This window comes from Xylocopa sonorina, chromosome 3 (genome assembly GCF_050948175.1).
Source record: "Xylocopa sonorina isolate GNS202 chromosome 3, iyXylSono1_principal, whole genome shotgun sequence".
Classification (NCBI taxonomy): domain Eukaryota; kingdom Metazoa; phylum Arthropoda; class Insecta; order Hymenoptera; family Apidae; genus Xylocopa; species Xylocopa sonorina.
Window position 1 is genome coordinate 12,877,651 of NC_135195.1, and position 20,681 is coordinate 12,898,331.

At 50.4% G+C, this 20,681-nt stretch overlaps 1 protein-coding gene across 7 annotated transcripts in view; it reads right to left on the reverse strand.

Moving 5' to 3' along the window:
• Kug (FAT atypical cadherin kugelei) overlaps positions 1 to 20,681 on the reverse strand; it is a 484,763-nt gene that overhangs the window by 244,890 nt on the left and 219,192 nt on the right. For all 7 annotated transcript variants that reach the window (XM_076910965.1, XM_076910968.1, XM_076910967.1 and 4 more), the window contains exons 2-3: positions 8,985 to 9,904; positions 5,686 to 8,399 (exon numbers count right to left, since the gene is read on the reverse strand). In XM_076910965.1, the coding sequence (XP_076767080.1) occupies positions 5,686 to 8,399; positions 8,985 to 9,784 (3,514 nt within the window). In that variant the 5' untranslated portion in view covers positions 9,785 to 9,904. The remainder of the gene's footprint in view (positions 1 to 5,685; positions 8,400 to 8,984; positions 9,905 to 20,681) is intronic.

Here is a 20,681-nt window from a genome sequence, read left to right on the forward strand (position 1 = left end):
CGAGCTGCTACGAATATACCATGGCCCGGTGCGGCTCTCGTCGGCTAAATTGGATTTTTGCCGCGTCGATAGGGAGAAGAGAGGGCCCTCCTTCTCTGTCCGATCCACGTCGATGTTCACCGTCGACGGAGCGCGTTGGTGTGCACGCACGCATCATCGTATCGACGAGTTTCGTGTCCGAGAATTATGTACATATAAAACCTGTCCGTGAGGTTTAATTAATTTCACGGCACCGGTGAACTGCGAACTGCGAACTGTTGCTGCGGAAGTGCGCGATTGCAGCGAGCGCGTAAATTTATTACAGACACTTATCGCGAAACGACGAGTTGATATTGTTGAGAATTTCCGGGGGTAAACTCTGCGCGCGCGAAAGAAGAGACGAAAAGCACGGTTGACGGGTTCGTTGAAACTCGTGGCTGACCGCGGTCTTGCGAGTCTCGTTAACGCGCGGGCAGAATGTTTCGTTTCGCCCTTTCTTCGCGGAAAGGGATACCGAGGGCCCGCGTTCCAACAGCTTTGTCCACGGAAATTCTTCGAATACTCCCTGTAATGGATCACCGGGCTTATCGCGGTGAGCGGCGCGAATCGTGGCGGACCTTTTGCCTCTGAGACGGTAACTCGCCACCGCTCGAGAAAAAGAGAACACGTCCCGGGGCTATCCGACCAGGGAAAAGGTGGAGAGGTCAACCGTTTCCGGATACCGATTCATCTGCTTGAAATTACGCGGCCTGACCGCGCGACAACGGTTCCCCTCCGTTCTCCAGAGATCGTGCCGGTTAAATCCAGACCTGCACGCGTCTTCGGTTCGAACGCGAAGAGTTTGGCCTGTACAAGTTGCAGAAGAACACAAACTACACATCCCTCGTGTCTCTTCGGGTGATAATATAACGCGTCCATAAAAGAGAAAGCAAGAAACCAGTTAACGCTACCAATTCAGCAAACAACCACCCCCCGAGCCCTCTCGCAGTTATATACTAGTCCAAGGACGACGCTTTGAATCGCACGATCCGCATTGTCCGAATAATGAACGTGATACGCGGATAGATAAACGTACGTGTGTGCACAGGTGCACGACTCGATACAGGCAGCTTTATTTAATGGAGTAAGGCAACGACAGCCGCGGGAAACGAAGTGGACGACGGCTCTCCGGATAACGCGTTCGCTCGTTTAACGGAAAACACGCGCCTCCCACTATCGCAGCGCGAACTAGGTGCGGCGGCCAGTTTTCTACGGTGATCAGAGTTTAACTGCATTTTCCTCGCGGTGCCGAGCGGGTAAACCGCGTCATGGCGAATTTAGCCCGTCGTCCGGCCACGTCGTTTGCTCCCAACGAACCGAGGAACGAACAAACGCGCGACCCGCTAACGAGCGTGGCCGTGCGCGGGTCCCACCATCGTTCCCGTTTCGCAGATGCAATCTTCCGTGTCCGTGAAATCGGCCTCCGTTGGGGCGACAAACCTCCACCGCTTCGGATCGAAGGTTCGTTTGCGAACGTACTTCGTGCTGGGGCAATTCTACCCTCGAACCCTCTTTTTCACGCGTGTATCGCGGTTTCGAGAAAAGCAGTGATACGCCCTTTGACTCGAGGAAAGATTTGAACATTGGTTCGCTAAACAGTCCACGTTGGACCCGTCGAACGAGTCTAACGAGCTCAACATCACGAATACCTTCTCACTGTCTGCTAGCGATCGCGAGATCCGTCATTGTTGGGAACGATACCAGTACTGCGAACGACGTCACCCATTGGTCGACGCTCCAAACACGAAGGCACAACTTATGAATATTTACGCCGACTGAATATGCATATCACTGACAATGTATTATTTTTGCTCGACGGGAGATCGATACAACCCCCGCGCGGCACACATTCAGCCGCGCACGAACTACCCTCACCTGATATACCATCGCGTACAGAGAACTATGTACTTAACCGAGTAGAACAGTGGGTTTCTTTCGTACATAGAGTGAACTGATCAACGACTTTTCGATTCATCTCTTCGTCAGAATACATTATACTCTCCGTAGTTGAGAAACAACGTGATGCAAGAAGAATGTATTTTAAATCTTTCGTTTAAGATAAAAATGATAAATCTCCTTATCCTTTTGATTAATCACGTTACAAGGCTACCGTACAAAAATACGTACATCTTCCTCCAAAATGGAATTCAAGCTTAAGCCGTTAAAACGGCAATTGAAGCAGCCTCGTCCGCTGAAGCGGCCAAAGAGCTTCGAGCATTTTCCTCCCTTAGTCCTGTTACTGTAACTGCGCTAACTACTTCCTTCGAAAGAACCTCTCGTTGCAATAACGCAACGATCCAGCCATTTCTATCTACCCCGTTTTCACCGAAACGAACGAATCCACGTTAAGAGTAAGAAACTACCCTTAGATGGTACCAGCATCCAGGAATGTTTCCCAGCCGGGCATTATTTTCCACGTGGCGTGTTTTAAATTCGACCGGTCAGAGCCAGGCGGGCTCGAAGCGAATCGATGGAACGGCTCGAACGGGCTCGCGCCCCGTGTAACCCCGTTCGCAGCGAGGGCACGGACCGCAGGGCGCGGAGCGAGAGTGCTCTCGCGCGGCGCACGACCGCATTCTGTTCCGGTGAACGATGGAAACTCGTCGAACGTGACTAAAGCGCGGACGATGGCCAGGTTATTTTTTTTTTTTTTTTTTTTCAACCACCTACCGGTATACATTTTATCGCGCGAAACGTACGACTGGAATCGAAACGTCACCGGACCCAATTTATGGCCGCGCACCGCGTCCGACAGTCACTCTCCGCCGTGAGCCTAACCACCGACTGGTCATTAGAAAATAAATCGCGACGGGGGAAAAAGAATGAGCAGACTTGCTTGAGATAGTCATCGACGCCTGGCGCATTTTGCAACGCGTTTATATTAATTAAACAACTTCTCCGCGAGCGAAGGAGAGGATAGGGGGGACACGAGTTGGCGCGACGAGATTTTAGGAGATATCTCCGAGAGCTGGTCGAGCTGCGAGTAATCCGAACTGGTCTCGAGCTTTCCTAGCGTTCGCTCGAGAAAATAGCTCGTTTAAGCTTGAAATGAAAAATAAGGAGATCCGGTAGGGAAGCTCGGATTAGTCGGCCCGCGACTGCCGAGGGAAACAACGCGAAAACGAGTTCCGTCGAAGAGGGTGCGCGCCGTCCCGGAGCGCCTTTCGAGTGGTCCCTGTAATCGTTCTTAAAGTACGCTGGCGTTTCGGAGCCCGCTTACGGCTGGTGATGAATATCTTTGGAAGCCTCGTTCTGCTGTTCGTGTTTTATAAATTCTTTGTTCCTTTCTCTTATTTGAAATGCAGATCTGAAAGACAGATTGCGATTCTAAAGAGGAAAGTAAAAGAAACGGGGGACTTCTTCCACTTACAAAAGCGCTAACCATTTCTTTGGATTTTTTCAAAACTAAATCTCAATTTACACACGCCAAGAATGAGTTATGAGCTGCGCGAAATTTAAATATCCCACTGAGCAATGAGACCTACCCCCAGAAGGGTTCGACTATTAAACGGAATGACGCGGGACTTCTCGAATAATTTTCGCGGCGAAATGAGACCGCGGCGGAGATATAACGGTCGACCATAGTTGGTTCTAGAAAAAAGGGACCTCTTGCGGGTCCCATAATTCAATTAAACCCGCTTCGTCGGTATTTAATGGTCCGCGACGCTGTAACTTCGTTTCGGACCGCGCTCGAGACCACGGAACATCGGTTCTCGTCCCTCTCGCTGTGTAAAAGCGCTTCAGAAACCGCGCGCATCTCCAACCCCCTTTTTTTCATCTTTTCTTTCACTTTTCTGTCCATTTTGTTTATGCTCCTCCTCCTTTTCATCCGATCGACCGATGGCAACGCAAAACGGATGAGAAAGAAGCGAAAAAAGCGGACGCGCTGGTTCTATTGCCACCAAGAACGAAGAATAAATTGGAACGGCTACCACCGGCACGAGAGAGCGCGATTTTTAAGTATCGTTACGCTCCATCCACCCTTCGAGGTTAAGCATCGAACGTAACTTCCGCAGGCGAAAACGTGAACGCTTTGCAAAGGAAACAGTGGTCGTTGCGGGCGATTTCTCACCGGCCAATGGAACCACCCTTTCTTGACCTGTTGCGAATTAGCCGAATTACCTTTTTCCGGTCGGCTAATGGAATGTTACGTTTAAAGAGAACGGTGCGTTGTTACGACGTGGGTGGTTTCGTTTCGTGATTTTCTGGCCTCGTTGCTTCAGCTATTTCTCCGTGGGACTTGGAACGGTTGTGAAAACATGGAAATGAACGTATTTATTGCATACGTACTCGCTTGAATATTAACTACTCTATCCTTTGCGCACACTTTACTTATCATTAATATTAGAAAAACTTCCCTCGATAACCACTTAATCTATCGATTTCCAAGCTCGAATACTTTCGAGGCGACATCAGTCGAAGGCATTGCACGAAAGTTCAGGCCTAAAAGAACGCGAGAACTCGCTGACGACACTTTCGCGCGTCGATCGATCGTTTCGTGCGAGACAGGCGTGGAATCTCGCGCGTGAAATTTCAAAGTCGGGAAGAAATGAATTTAAATTGGCCGTCGCTGCAGTGGCGAAGAGTTGGCGATAAAAAAAATTTAATATGCAAACGACAGGTACGGCAGCAGGACGGTTTTAACGCGGCCGTTGCTCTTTAAAAGCCGGGCGGATTTTAAATAAACGTTTACACCGACACGCCGATTGATTCTGGTGCTCGTTTAAAATTCAAATTTCTCATTAATGGACATCTCGCGAGAGGACTCCAGGCTTCCTGTCCCTTTTGCTTCGGCGAAACGAACGGTAGCCGAGGAACCTTTATCACGATGGCTCGTAAAAAAGTAGCCAGCGGACTTTTTTTCCAACGGGACACATGGAAATTCATATTTTTTTTTTTCATAAATACGTACGTCGGTGGTACCGTTTCACGGCGTTGACGTGCCGTTTTTTACGTGTTACGCGCATACATTTCGATTACATTTCTCGCGTTTCAAGATATTACGCGGGCGCAAAATTTACAGTCTGATTATGGAACGAAAAATGTACGAAAGGGTGAAAGGTTATTAGATTAGATGAAATATTGGTTGATAACGCATAAGCCGAATATAAACGCGTGATAAAAATCGGGGATATATGTACTTCTTTAACCGGATTTTTCAAGTGCCACAATTTCGCAGTTCCCACTAGTTGAACGCAACGGATATCAAGTTTAATTGACTGCGGTTAATTTATGGATTTACGTAGAACCCTGTTGCTGGGAAACTGTCAGACCCTGTTCAGCAACTTTGCAACGCCAATAAATTTCCATTATTGCACTGGATTAAAGCTAATCGGATGAAAAAGTTAAATATTGTCGCACCACGCGACTGCCCGTTAATATTCTCCGTTCCGGTTTTATTTTTCCGTTTAGCGGATGGCGTGGCGGAGGAGTCGATTTGCACCTGCTAACAACTTTTCCTTTTACCGCGGAAAAATGGCCGAGGAAACAACGCGAGGACGTAAAACAAGCCGAGATAAGCTGTACCGGAAGTAGTAACTTGGCTGAATTAATTCTCGCGAATCACCAAGTTTACCAAAGCGCGATACGATTTCACACTTTTAATATAAAGCCTGGAAGAGGTTCTATACGACGAACCGTAGGCGAATACGTTGATCGAATACTGACCTTCGTTGTCGACGGAGAAGATCCCGATGCCGTCCCCTCCGCGAATGGTGTATCCAACCCTGGAATCTCCGCCAAGCGGATCCGCGTCCTTAGCCCGCACAGTCGTCACCAGGGTCCCGACCGGTTGATTCTCGAACACACTCGCGGACATGACGAAGTCGTCGAACACAGGCGCGTGCATATTCTCGTTCACGTCGACCACTTCGATAATAACCATCGTCTCGGAGGAGAGAGACGGCTCGCCCCTGTCCTTCGCCAATATCGTCAAAGTATGCACCTGGCGTTCCTCGAAGTCTAAGCTCTGGGTGGTCCTGATGGTCCCGGACATTTTATCGACTTTGAAATAGCCCTCGCTCTCCATGGCGTCGGACAGGAAGTACTCGATATCGCCCCCGGCGCCCTCGTCCGGGTCGGTCGCGTCCACGACCGCGACCACCGTCCAAACCGGCACGTCCTCTCGAATCTTGACCGTGTAGCTGGTGAGCGCGAAGCTGGGCGCGTTGTCGTTCACGTCGTCCACGGTAACCCTGACCAGGGCGTCCGAGTACAACGGTGGCATGTCCGTTCCTTTGCCCCCGTTATCTTGCGCCCGTATTCTCAGCTCGTAAATCTCCTGACGTTCCCTGTCCAATCTGCCGAAAACGCTCAGCACGCCTGTCACCGGGTCCACCCGGAAATCGTTCGTCTCCGTCACCAGGGAGTAAGTGACGCGCGCGTTCTCACCGAGATCGGCATCGGTGGCGTTCGCGCGCCACACGTTCGTCCCGTTCAACGCGGTCTCCGAGATCCTGAAGCTGGCGAGGGACTTCTCGAACTTGGGCGCGTTATCGTTCACGTCGAGGATCGTCACCGGTAGCATCCTCGACGCTGACTTCTGCGGTTTGCCCAGATCGTACACGCTGATATTGAGGAAATACTCGCTCTCCCGCTCCCTGTCCAGATGACCAATTATATTGAGGTCGCCTGTGTCGGGATCTATACCGAACACCGAGTCCCGATCGCCACTCGAAATTACGAATACCAGTTTCCCGTTGTAGTCCAAGTCCCTGTCCCTGGCGCGTATCTTGACCAGCGTCGTGCCGATCTTTATGGACTCGTTCGCCTTAATCTCGCTGGGGAAATCGATGAATTCAGGCGCGTGCACGTTCTCCCCGTATCTACTGGGGGTCAGGGTGTACTCGTCGTCTTTCGAGGGCATGTTGTTCCTCTCGGCGGCGGCGATCGCTTCCGTTAGTCGCCGCGCGACGCCTGTATCGCGGCACTCGAACGCACCGCTTTGATCCGATAGGATCCTCCCCTGCGAGCCCAGGTTCCGTTTCGCGTTCACCAGGTGCATGTGCACCGGGTTCACGTCAGCGAAGTGAGACCCGTCCGTGGCGGTGACGTTGACCGTTCTCTCGTTCACTTTGACGTCGGACAGGTCGCAGGCGACGGAGAGGACGCCGCTGGCGGAGTCCAGGGCGAAACAGCCGTCCTCGTTCCCGGAGACAATGCGATAACTGATGATGTTGCCGGCGTCAAAGTCGATGGCCGAGACCGTGATGATCTCCGATCCGATCGGCACGTACCGCGGCACGTGGCCGGTGCAATCGATCCTCTCGAACTGCGGCCTGTTATCGTTCACGTCGCGCACCTTCACGTGCAGCTGCATCTCCGCCTGTCTCCGGTAGGGCAGGCCCCAGTCGCTGACCCGTACGTGGAGCAGGTACTCCCTCTTCATGGTCTCGTAGTCGAGCACCTGCTTCGTCTTGACGATACCGGAGAAGTGGTCGATCTCGAAAGGCACCTTCTGTATATTGTCGATGCTGTACGAGATGTAGGCGTTCTCGCCCGAGTCACGATCCTTCGCGGTGATCTTCACGACCGCGGTGCCGGCCGGCTCGTTCTCGTCGATCGACACCTCCATCTCCGACTGTTCGAACGTCGGGTCGTTGTCGTTCGTGTCGACCACGTTGATTTTGACCTTCGCGGACGACTGTTTCCTGGTACCAGCGTTCCCCTGGTCCACCGCGGACACCGTAAGCGTGTAGAACGCCTTCTTCTCCGCGTCCAGGTTCACCGCCGTGTACAGCATGCCCGTGCCAGCGTTCACGTAGAATTCCCCACCTTCGTTACCGCCCACGATCTCGAGGAACACCAACGCGTTCCTCCCTTCGTCGGCGTCTGTCACTTTAAGCCCGATCACAGGCGTGTTGATCGGGGCTGTCTCGGGCACCCTCACCTCGTAGATCTCGCGGCTGAACACGGGCGCGTTGTCGTTCAGGTCCGCCAAATGGACCGGGACGAATTTGTAGCTGAAACGCTGCGGCACACCTCGATCCATCGCGCGCAACGTTAAATTATAACCCTGGGTCGCGGCCTCCCTGTCCAATAGGTGCAACACTTCGATGTTGTACTCGCCGGAGTGCGGTCCTCCGGCTGGCCGTATCCTGAAGTGGCCCGCTGGGTCGCCGCCCACGATGTCCAGGCTCGCGATCTGACCGTGGACACCTTCGTCGTTGTCGACCACCCTGACGATCGCGTATATGTCCGCGTTCGAGTGCTCGACGATGTCCGGCAAGTGGTGCACGTAGATTTCGGGCGCGTGCAGGTTCACTTGCCGCACGCGGATCGTCACCTTCGCCGTGCTGACCCTGCTGCTCCCGCTGCTGCGGAACAGGGCGCCGCGGTCCTTTGCCATCACCACCAGCTCGTGGATCGCTCGTTCCGAATATCTAACAGTCGGGGAAACAGATCGATTATCGTTGCGAATAGCTGACAAAACGCTTGTCTCGCGTCGAAGAAAAGCTAATTTACATCTTGAACGATTCCACGCACGCTCTCGCGGAACTGTCAAACTCGAAATATACTCGCGAATAACGGAGAGTATACTTTCGAACTTTTACTCGCAACTCGATTTTCTGCCTCGAAGCGACCACGAGTACAGACGTCGATCTCGCCTATTTCAAAAGCGTTCCGGCAATGTGCTTCGCGATCCAATATATTCACCTCGCGAAACGCGATCTCGATAGAGACGAAAAAACTCGAACGGTAATCAGAAGTGAGCGCGAGAGGCATTCCGCACAGTCTAGCATCGTTTCATACGGACAGTCTAAATGAAATTTACCGGGATATTTCCTGGTTCACGCGCGATACAAGTTTTCTAAACAACTCGGAGCTTTCGAACGGCTGGTACGTTCGCGGCGAAGCTAAAGGTTAGCGGAGAGTAAAGGGTCTTAAAAGGTCGTACCCGAGGCGTGGATCGAGGATCCGCGGGCTCGTCAAACGAAACACGAGAAATCAATTACGCGCGGACCTACCTGAGCGGCCTGGTGAGCGTTATTACCCCACTGACCGGGTGAACGGCGAACTGATCGGTCTCCTCCGCGAGGCTGTAATAAATCTCGCCGTTCCTGCCGAGATCGGCGTCCTCGGCTATTACCCTGAGTACACTGCGGTGCAGAGGCGTGTCCTCCGTGATCGTAGCCTCGTACTCGGTAGGATAGAACAGCGGGTTCAGGTCGTTCGTATCGAGGATGGTCACCACGACGGTCGTGTCCGCCTCCATTACGGTCACTCTGTTCTTCCCCTCGCCTTTAGTCAGATTCGCGTGCACCTCGAGCACGTAACGGTCCTTCCTCTCGCGGTTCAACACGTCCATGTTACCGGTTCGAGTCCGAATCAATAGGAAACAAAAATCGCCGACGGTGCGCTCCTCCGCCTTGAAGAACTTGTCGCGGTTCGTTATGCGGAAACGTATGTCGAAGTCGGTGTCCGGCGAGGCCAGCTGTATGCCCATCCTCTCGTCCGGCACCACGTACGTCTTCCCGATCGAGTTCTCCGGTATCGAGGCGTTGTACGACGGCTGGGTGAAACGGAACTCGTGGACGAACGGGAACGAACTGTCCTCCGTGAACGAGGCGGACGTGGACGACGGGACCGTCAGCGAGAACGATCTGGTGACCGAGCTAGTGATACCGTTACTGCCGCCGCTGGTTGCTGGCGATGGGAAGGTGGTCGACGCGAACGTGTCGGAAGACGGGGAGCCCGCTGTGGCCGCCAACAGCCACAGCCACAACCATGGCCAGGCGAGCAGCACGCGCTGCTTCATCCTCCTCATCGTCGTGTCGCTAGCTCATCGTCAACCGTTTTTCCCAGTGGAATCCGTCGTTGCCCCGGTTTAACGAGGGTGCCCTGCCTCCGTGCCGCGTGCTTCCCGTCCTCGTCCACCAGGTACGATCTGCGAACAGAGAATGATAGTAATGGTAGAGATCGAGAGGTTCGATCGAGAGGTATCCTTAGCGCCGCACTTGTCCCCAGCTGGGATCGACTCCTCAAAGAACGCGGATAAAGAGCTAAATCCGGGTTATCCTTCGCGACAGCCACTGGCTTCCGCTCGATCGACCGTGATGAGCCCGTGGCTCGTACCAAGGGTTGAGGAGAGGGTTATTGCCAGCGGATGCGTCCACGCTTGGATAAATGATGCGTGTCTTAAGCAAAGCTCGCGCTATAGGAACGTATAAATTCCAATAATCTCTAACTCATAAATTTGCTATACGCGAGTTCCAAGTCCCTAGAACCCTAACCGCGAGGCATTAGTCTCTGTTAGATGCGTGTATAGCATGAGCCGACTTTCCTCGCGGATGAGACCGAATTAGTCTCCTCTAGATTGGTGTGCGAAAGTTGTTTAATTTCTGAAACGTTTATTGGCAACGATCCGTCGGAACTTGTAAATGTAAACGCAGTTCTGAAATTAACGTCCGATGCTACGTTCGATTAATCCGTCCGAGGGTGCGCCTAGATCTATTCACGTCCGCTCGCGTCGATACATTTATCGAGCACTGGTCTCGACGAGCGAACATTTTTCAAAAGCGGATGCAGCAGGAATTCACGAATTCGGATGGTCGACGAATAATTGATATCAATCGAAAGCGCGTAGCCGCGAGGATTGTTAAATGCCCGGAAAATAACGTTCAATTTTCAACGATATCCGCAGCTATTAAGCTTGATGAAAAGTATATCTGCTGTGCCATCGCGTCGGTACACGCGTTCGCGTTCAATTACGCGCGTACATTCTTTCCGCCCTTCGTTACAATTTGTTGATACATTTCCTCGTTTCCTCCTCGAGTTGCTACGAGTGCCATCGCGAAGAGAAATTGTTAATTCGCAAATCTAATCTCCCATGCGATCTACAACTTTCCATCACGCGAAACTAATTTCTCGGGCTACCTTTGCTCGCAAATTGCGTCCTGAATTTTGAAGCAGTAAACGTCGGTGAAGTATCGCGGTATTATGCGAACGTTTGTACAAGCACTAACGTGGTTTACTGCGGTCCTAGCCGGGGCGGTGATCATTTCGAGCGTGACAGTTTCAGTGGCAGACCCTGATAACAGCGCGAAACATCGGATCTGATAACGGACAGCACGATTTTGCCTATCTTCGAGCGTCCACGAACGGCCCCTCGATCGGCACCCCTGCTTTCCAATCTGCAGTTCCTCGCTGGCGTTTCCAGCAATGTCGATTCAGCTGATCGATACATTCGACGACGATGGAGCACTGGGAATTCGCCATCGACACATCGAAACGATGAAGAAGCAGCGAAACGCGTTCAGTTTCGAATCTAAACAAGCGTGATCCTGCGAACGAAGCTCTGATTACGAGCTATTGACTCGAAACGGTGAGATGCTCGCGGAAGTATAATTCTCGACTGCTTCGAATCTAATTTTCAGTGGTTTCGAATTTTTCAATTTCAACGCGGTCGAGTTCCTAAAAATTCCAAACTTCATAAATTTCCACGGCTCTCGTACAACGGGCCATTGTGCCACGCGAAATTCCGGAGCAGATAGCAATAATTAACTTCCTCCTTTCATGCTGTACACCTCCCAGCTCCCATTTCTCGTAACCCAGAGACGGCCGACAAAAACCATCGCCGTCTAGGTTCAGCAAATTAACGCGAGCATTTATTTCCTGTAACCATAAAGAGCGAACCGGTTAATAAGCAATCGCAGCGTAATCACGTGCAATTCTAAACTTCAAAGAGGGCAAGCCTTAACAGCCTCGCGGTTCGAGAGACGTTTTAAGCTAGAAACTCTCTATCCTTCCGTCTTCCCTCAGACCTCCTAACAGGCTTTAACCACCGTTCTCACCGGTGGAACGTAAAAATTGCGGCTGCTAACGGTGCGCTTAGCCTTCCCGAGGAAAAACTTGGAAACAAACCGGCTAATTATCGCGAGAGTGTTTCCACGCGGCGCGGCGCGTTTCTTGCGCGGTGTAAAATCACCGAGATTATTGGTACAGTTATTACAACAAACAACTCTGCGATTAGCAACGCGGCTCTTAAGCCGCGTATCCACCGATCGAGAGGAAAGATATACGAATATGAGGTATCTCAAATTTTTCGAAGCGTCGACGATAGCTGGAAACCTTCTGAAACGGCTACGAATGTTTGAGTTGGACTTATGATAGAGGTTAGGTCCAGCCTCAAATAGATCAGGTTCCCTTGCAAACATTTGCAAGCATCGAGGTAAGATTCGAGATAGCTGTACTGGGTGACTTAAGGATTAGATCGAGGACAGATTTTGGTTCAAGTTAGATTCACTCGCAGAACATTAGCAAACGAGTCGCTCGTCCGTACCAGCGTGTACGAGGCTTAAGCCTCCGCAACGATCGTTCTAGACTCCCATAGAGATATCCCTTTGCCGGTCGCGTTCCAAGGAGGAAGCGAACCAGTCCTCCAACGTAACAGAACCGTGATACGACCCGTCTCGAGATAAAAATCACCGAAACACCGTCGTATTTTTAGATATTCCCGCGGTTTCCGCGGTACGAGGCGAGTCGGAGAACAGTCAGCGCGCGCCAGGTTGGCGCCACTGCGAGCTATTGCCGTTTCGTTCTCCGCAAGCGACGACCAACCAACCTTGAACCAGCAGCCCAAGACAACCTTGCTCGATCGTTCTCCACACCTGCTCGCCGGGATAGCCTGTACCGGGAATGAATATTTCGTGTCGTTCATTTCGATTCGTCAAAGCGGCACGGTACGTGCTGCCGATACAAAGCGCTCGGGAAACGAGGTGTTAAGCTCCAGGAAAGATGGACGACGCGAGGGGTGCGGATTCGGCTGAGCCAGCCAGCCGCGAGTATTTATTATGCCGTGTGCCAGCTACACTGTTTTGCGCGTGTACTTTTCGATCATTAGACTCCAGCACCGCCCTGAACAATCTTCGTTCACACCCGATGCCCAGGAACGTCATCCATCCTCCAGCGGTCCACCATTTATTACCGGAAACAGCGTGGCGCGCGGTTCCTCCGTGATCGCGCTTCAATTCGTAACGCGGCGTCGTCAACGGGAGCGTGGTGAGACGATAAGGGTTTCCCATCAGACAATGCTTTTAGCCCCTGGCGGCGACGGGAAGACCAGTCTCGCGAGACGTCAGGCGACAAAATAAATTTTCGCGTCACGTCGCGAGAAAGAAACGGAGACGCGCGACTGGTTTCGATACGTCAACGGGGACCTGATCCTGTCGTGCGAAGTGAACTTGCGTACCGAAATAAAATCGTGCGAACTTCGTTGCATCGCTACGAAAATGAAACCGAACCAGTCAAAAGCCAGCCAGCAAGCAATACCATCGTCGCTAGTTGAGAAAAGCTACAAGTCGAGATTTCTACCGATTTCCAGTCAGGGTTTTTCTCTGCGACAGCGCGCTGGTTTCGAAAAGAGAGTCAACGATCCGTTCTGTGTTTCACGCGAGGCACGCGTATGACTCCGAATAAATCCGATTAACAGGTGATCGCTGATATATCTAGCTGTCGATGCGAACGGTGACGCTGTCAGATTAGCGCGACGACGCGTACAGCGATACCCCGAGGACGATAGGCGCCGCTGGTGGAAGCGCGCTCCGCCGTGACAGGATGTCGAGTGTCATTGATACCGTTCCTGTTTTCGCTCTCTGCTCTCTTTGGCGCGATGTGTCCGATGATTTAAGAAGGATGGGATTAAGACGCTCGACGCGGTGATAAGTATTGCGTGCGGTGGTGTTTCGAAGAATTTTGAATAGACGCTCGCGCGAAGGGTTGCGAATTTGTTCTGTCATGCGTGTACACCCTTCTTTCTCTTTCGCTAAGAAAAGAAGAAACACGTGCGTCCATGTTTGTTCGAGTATCGTGGGAATCATTCGGCCTCTTCCCAGGAAGCAGACAGATTCACTTTGAGCACAGCACCCTCTTGAAGTCGCGATAATCACGAGCGGAACGACCTCCGGGCGCCAAGGGAGGGAGGATTTGATAAAAAGCAGGGACGCCGAGCCGCGGAAGGGCGACGCGGCGCGGAGTCATAAAGAGCATTTACGCGTGACGGAAATCCTAGCGACGCATAGCGAAGTTAGTCAAACGCTGGCTCAGACAGATGGTGAAATAATGGCTTTTCCGGCCGGCTGGGCGGCCGAGACCGCCGCGAGGCCAAGATAAAAGCCGCTTCTGCGTCGCTTTGATAAAAACAAAAAAAGAAAAAATCAAAAGAAAGAATGGGGAGAAGAGACAGAAGGAAAATACCGTTCCCGCGCAATTATTAAATACTGGAGACGCGTGTACCGACGCGACGACCTACCGACGATGAGGAAAATCAGCAGCGAGCTCGTGACGATCCCTCGTTGGTGTTCTTGTGTTCGAGCACCTCGAGGCAGAGCAGGTTCTTTTAAAGACGCGGTATTTATGGAGCGTGGGGAGAAAGAGAGAGAGAGAGAGGAAAAAGGATACTGTTGGCACACGGTGGAGATCCTTTTGAGACGCGAATGCAAGGGGTTCTTCTGCTGACTGTTGTTCTAACGAAGAAGATCGGTTCGAGATCGATAGATGCATCTTACACGTTCACGTGCACGTACGTATCGACGATGAGAAACGTCGGCCTTTGTTTGAAGTCGTCGTGTGTTCTGTTAGAAATTTACATCGTGCAATAACTGAATTCCTTTCGCTTCTTTCATAAGCCCGCTCGCCCCGACAACTCTTCGCTCTCAAGGATAACGCGACGTGCACAGCGTCACCGGTAATGATGCAGTCGTGGATAATTCTGGTTTCGACCCGACCTTTGCATTCGCTCGATTAACGGGTCTTACGCCGCATCGACTTCGTGCGGTTAGCAGGTGTCGAGGCGCAGTCGATAGGACTGCGCCATTTTGGTCCACGTCGAGCCGGGGCCGGTGCCGTCGCTTCTGAACGATAATGTTTCATTCATAAACTGGACTGTAGGATGGGGATGGAAGGTGATGGGATATCAGGCACGGGGAGAATGAATTTGTCGACGATCCGAACGGATAGGTGGAAAGGATGATTGATTTATTAGCGAAAGACGACGTAGCCTCGAGATAGCGATCCGTATTACGGTAATGATGAAGGATGGTAAGGGTTGAAGTAATGTATGGCAGATGGAGCCGGGGAGATAATGGTATCTTGATACTGTAGGGTAAATAGAAGTAACTAGGTGTTAATGCTACCTTAAGAAGTAGCGTGTCGTCGATAATCGAGAGGAAAGAATGAAAGGAAATACCGGCGGATAGATACACGTTCGTCTTGCGTCAGAGAGCGTACGCAGATATACAGATCAGAGTGGAAAATTACGCTTAATAATAGCAATTTCTTTATCGATCGCTCGGTGATCGTATTAAACGTGCCATTATACCGCATTATGAATGTTCTCGTTAATCTTGATAGTACATTAGAAGCTATTACCGGAGCGCAAGTAATCTGCGAATCGATCTCAATGTTCATTGTCGCAATAATTGTACAGAGTCCCTCAAGTCTTTACGACCTCGTAAACCGTTGCAACGGAATTATCCGGCGTACCAACACTCCAGTGCTACATAAATCCCTCCTGCCCCTTTTTCGTGCCACCGGCTACAGGCACATCGACTAGCGGCTAGTACGAAACGTTTCCTTCGATCCAGAAGCAAATTTCGTCGGAACGTCCAACGACATTTGATGTAGCCACAACGGGAACTCGCAAGATTCGTGTGAAATTCACAGAAGCACGTTATTCCTGTTATTGCATCAATCACGATTCAGCATAAAGTGTTAAAAAAAATAATATTTACGATCTCTACCGTTCCGAGCGTTCCGTGAATCCAATGTTAATCAACCAAAGTGACCGTGTATTTTCTCCCGAATAGACAGTGCCACAACAGCTGTCGAAACCGTTCAGAAAAGACACGCATCGATCCACCTGTCGCGTCCAGGAAAGTCGAACGCCGCCGATATTTTCAGCGTTCGTCGCGTTGCGTGTTCAATTGTCTCGCTGGTTAATTAAACGGAACGGTCTGACCACCTTCCAGTCGCGCCGCGGGCTGAAAGAATCGTCTTCGCGTCCCGTCGAACGGATTGCTCGCCGATTTATCTCGCGCGCGAACCTTCGAACGCGACGACAGCTGGAATATTGCGCGACTGGCAACGAACGGCTTCCATACATTGCGTGATACAGTGGCTGGTGTATTCGTTGATGGAGATGCAACGAACAAGCTCTTCCGTGGATAATTCCATGATCAGAAATGAACGTTTCGATGAGCTGGTGATTGTATTCGATCGCAATGAAACTCTATTTACAGTTAATCATAGAGCACATTTGGAGCGCATAGCAACATCGCGTTTTCCTCTTCTACGTAAATGCATTTTATAAGACGCTGCTCCTATCGGGAAGCAAATACGGTGAAACGTTTCAATCGAGGGGCAATAAAACCGAATCCCGTTTAAATAAGCCCCTGGCATTCGCTAACTTTCCCAAACTACCCTGGAAAATGGCTTAAAAGCGTCGACTCCTTGCCAGACTGGGCGTATTCATTAAAGTTAAGGAGACGGTGTAGCGAGGATTCGGAGAGGGTCGCTGGTACGGAACGATCGCGTTGACAAACGAGCTATAAGTAGCCTAATCGAGTCACCGGGCCCCCGCGAAGCAGGGAAGGACGCGTCCCGCAGGAAGGGCAGGGAGGAAAGGGTGACGGCCCACCCGCATTCGAACCGCCGCCCTTGACAAACAGCCTCTCGTGATTAAATCAGGCTGGCAGACGCGTCTGTCGCGTTCGTCGCGCGCGCCCCTAAACCTCGCCAGCGTTCCAGAAATTCCGATCAATCTCATTTGTTCGATCAGTGAATTGAAATACAAACTCGCGATCGTAATGTTCGACAAGTTTTTACAGAGTCGTGCTGAGTCATAACCGTGGCGAAGGAATAAACGCGATCGTACCAATTCGGTAAATCCGATCCCATTTCGACCCCTTTTCCATCCATTTACCCGTCCCATATTACCTTATTTCGAGCGCCAGGAATTTAAACGAACATCCTCGGAGCGTCCTCATATAAAATGTATCAGATAACGCACGGAACATGCTCGAAAGGGTGAAACGTATAAAGAAGGGAGGATGAAATGGCCTTCGACGAGCAATTGATTTCGGACGTACCATATCCACGTCTCTCGTCCATTTTCCACGGCCGATCCGCCGGCCCGAAAAGGAGCTCAATCTATTAAACTAGCAACGTACGGTTAAACGATCGACGTCCATTTGCTCGTTTAAATTGCTTTTGGCTCGGCGAGCGTACCTTGGTACGACGATTTCAGCGGCCACGCCGATCAATCCGTTCGATTAACCGGTTATACCCCCTTTGAGCTTGGTAATTACGCTAAAACAAGCTCCGGACTGGCCGTTTTTTTTCTGTTAACCGAAAGAAACCGAGCTCGAAGGACTCGCGTAGACGATAATGTCAGCGTTCGCCGTACGTCTGTTCTGAATGAGAATTCTGGATCACTCCCGGTGCCAGACTCTACTCTTTCCTTTTGCGCTGTCCACGTCTGGACTGTTGATCATAAAACGTCCAACAAGCCTCTCCCGTTCGGTTTCGTTGCCGGTAATTAACCGAACGGTGGGCGTTCGTATCGACCAGGGACGTTAATCGACCAAGTAACCGCTTTCTTTGAAGTTACGTTAATTATACGTCGCGGCCGACACCTAAATTGTCCGACCAATAGTCTACGAGGGGAAGTTGAATTTTTTATTCAAGCCAAATCATCCGGGAAAATCGATTTTTTTTAATTAAGCGGCTGATTGAAAGCAGTGACATTCGCGTACTTTACTTTTCAAGAAAATTTTCAGGAAGTAAAGAAACCCACGTAAAACGTGATCAACCCTCTCGTCATCCGGGTGTCTTTCGACGCGTCGTCGTCGATTGTTTCATTAAATGTTCCGACAGCAATTGAAATAATGACCGACCCAATAACGATTATTCTTGCGCGACGAACAATTAATTTTATTTCATTTCCATCCATCCGCGGCTAATACGATTTAAAACATGCCGATATTAAAACTCGGCTGGCATCGCGCACAGGGGCTAAACACGATGGCGTCGATGCAGTATGCGAGAGATTAATAGAGATAATTGCTCGACGGTCGCTGCTCGGTCGTGACGACAATTTTTGTCCACCGTTAATTCGGCTCGAAATGAAACGGCTCTTTTCAGAGGCTGCGCCACGGGAATCAGTTCTTCGCAAGGATTACAGCCGCGCGCGGGGGTTAATACGACCCCCTGAATGCTCCTAACGAGACGGATTATCGGAGCACAAGGATATTACGAATCCTGTTCAACGATTTTCATGGATAATAATGAACTTTGTTGTAGCGACTTTAATGGATTTGAACCTTTGCGTGGAATTATGCGGCTTGTGGTTACGAAAGCGATGAGGAAACTGCGAAAAGTTGAATTTTGCGATGCATCGGATTCTGATGTGTTATTATACTCGTACGAAACTACGTACGAAATAGTCAGTAATATTATTGTATATTTTCTTCGTGAGACGATGGATGTGTTTAAGACAAGACCTGAAAACATTTAGATATTGCTCGAGAAGGTGGAATTAATTTACCGAGGGAATTAACACACGAGACGGGTTTCCCTGTAACTGATTCGATTAATCATCCTGTTTTGAAACATCGAAGCGAATTCGGAATCTTTCGTTGGAAAATAGTAGAGAGCTCGTCAATTAAATTCCATCACGAATACCTCCCTGAACCGAGCCAAACAGTCTAGACACAAACGAGTATTTTAATGCATCGTAAATCTGTGCGCGCCGTTTCTCGCCTCTATTCAACCCGTTGATTTATACAACAAGTTTACAAAATGTAGCTATTCCGCGTATCCATTACATTTGTCAACAACCGCTAATTGAAACTAAATTCGATTCGGTCGGAAAGTGGTGTAGCAAATAATCATTGTACAAGAAACTTCGTGGAAGATTCGACGTTGTATGCGCGCGTGATACGCGTACAATGATTGGACGCGAATATACGTCGCTGTTTTATATATATCGGTAAATATAACATTCTCCGCGTATCTCGTCCACCGCCGCGATACATCAAATAAATAAAGAAAAAGCTCCCCCAACGAACGATCCTCGAATCACTTCGACTCCCCATCTTTCACTCCGAGACGAACACTTTATCCCCCGGTGATCCACCCGAGCAATCTCCCCGATCACCCTACAACACGTTCCACGCGAGAGACACGCCGCGCGAGGCACAGAGGAATATCTTTTTAGTTAAAAATACAGCGCTCGCGAGGCAATCCGCCGGCCAATCTATCCTCCGCGATCCTCTCGAATCTCGAGCACGGCTAAAAGGGTATTTGTCAACCTTTATTTTCCCTCGGCCGACAGACAAATCCCGGGAACGAGCCGGCGCGGGACGTGGAACACGTACAACGGCCGATATAAATGAAGCAGATCCCGAGGTTGTTCGCCCTCTTCGCGGCGGCCAAATTCCGGTTAAGACACCGCGAAGAGGCTTCCCGTTCCAGTTAAAACGATACCAGCACGACGAGGGTGGCCAGACGCGTCTGGCTTCGCCGTCTACCCCGGACTCGTTCAAATCGATAGCTCGCTGTGCCACCCCCGCGCGGCTAAATCGGCGAAAAATGACACCGCGGCCCCACGACAATTATGCTAACGAGCCGTGTAACTTGCGACGGGGCAATTTCTCACTGCGAACGCTCGCGCTCCGGATAATTGCTGTCCGACGCCTCGTCGTTCCACGGTTTCCAACTTTTTTTTCTTCCCGCTCGCATCCACAGTCGGTTTCGTTCACCGTGGAAATAAATTGTAACGTAAAACACACGAATTACCATTCTTCTGACACGAGCGAACGAAATTTCGACCGTGACAGGCGGACATTTTTGGGTACGCGAATCGGTACCGAGTCGAGCGAGGTCTAACGAACGATTTTAATCAATCTCGATATTACAGGAGAGGAGGGTTAATTACGGGAAGAGGCGAAAGTAGGAAATTCCAGCGGTAAGTTTTTCAACCTGGTCGGTAGGCAAATGTTTATGAATCGTGAATGAAACTATTTCATCGGTCCAACAAGATCCTAGCGTACCACTCGATCGCGCGATGCAATTACATTGATCCAATATTTGAATTCCATACGGGCGAGCATAGACGCACACGCGTGCACGTGAAATTTGCGAAATATGGGGACGACTTCTTTATGTAACTATAATTTGAGGAGATCGATATGGAAATTCTCATATCGCGGGTTTCTAGAAAATTGGCTCTCCCTTTGGTTTCCAATGCGGTGTGTAAACAGCCCGCCAATCACGGCTCTTGTTTCATCTACAAAAGATTTCGCCGGTCTGTTATTTCATCGAGTTCAACGCTGCAGCGTAAAAATCTGTGAAGCATTGTAAATGTTCGTCCACGTACGCCCTCCTCTCTCTCTCTCTCTCTCTCTCTCTCTCTCTCTCTCTCTCTTTTTTTATATCGACTGTATTCGAATCGGCCATTGTATCGGGCGAGAGAACGTTTGACAGACTAAACACAATATAAAGTGTTCCGAACAAAAGCACGTATCGTATACAGAATTACTCTGAAATGCAATATCGCATTCAATAAAACCGGTGTACCGTCAAAGAATTCCATTCGAAATTCTCGCTCTTCATTTCCCGCACAAATTCGTTCTTTTTCCGCGATTTAACTTGCGCCGATCAATTCT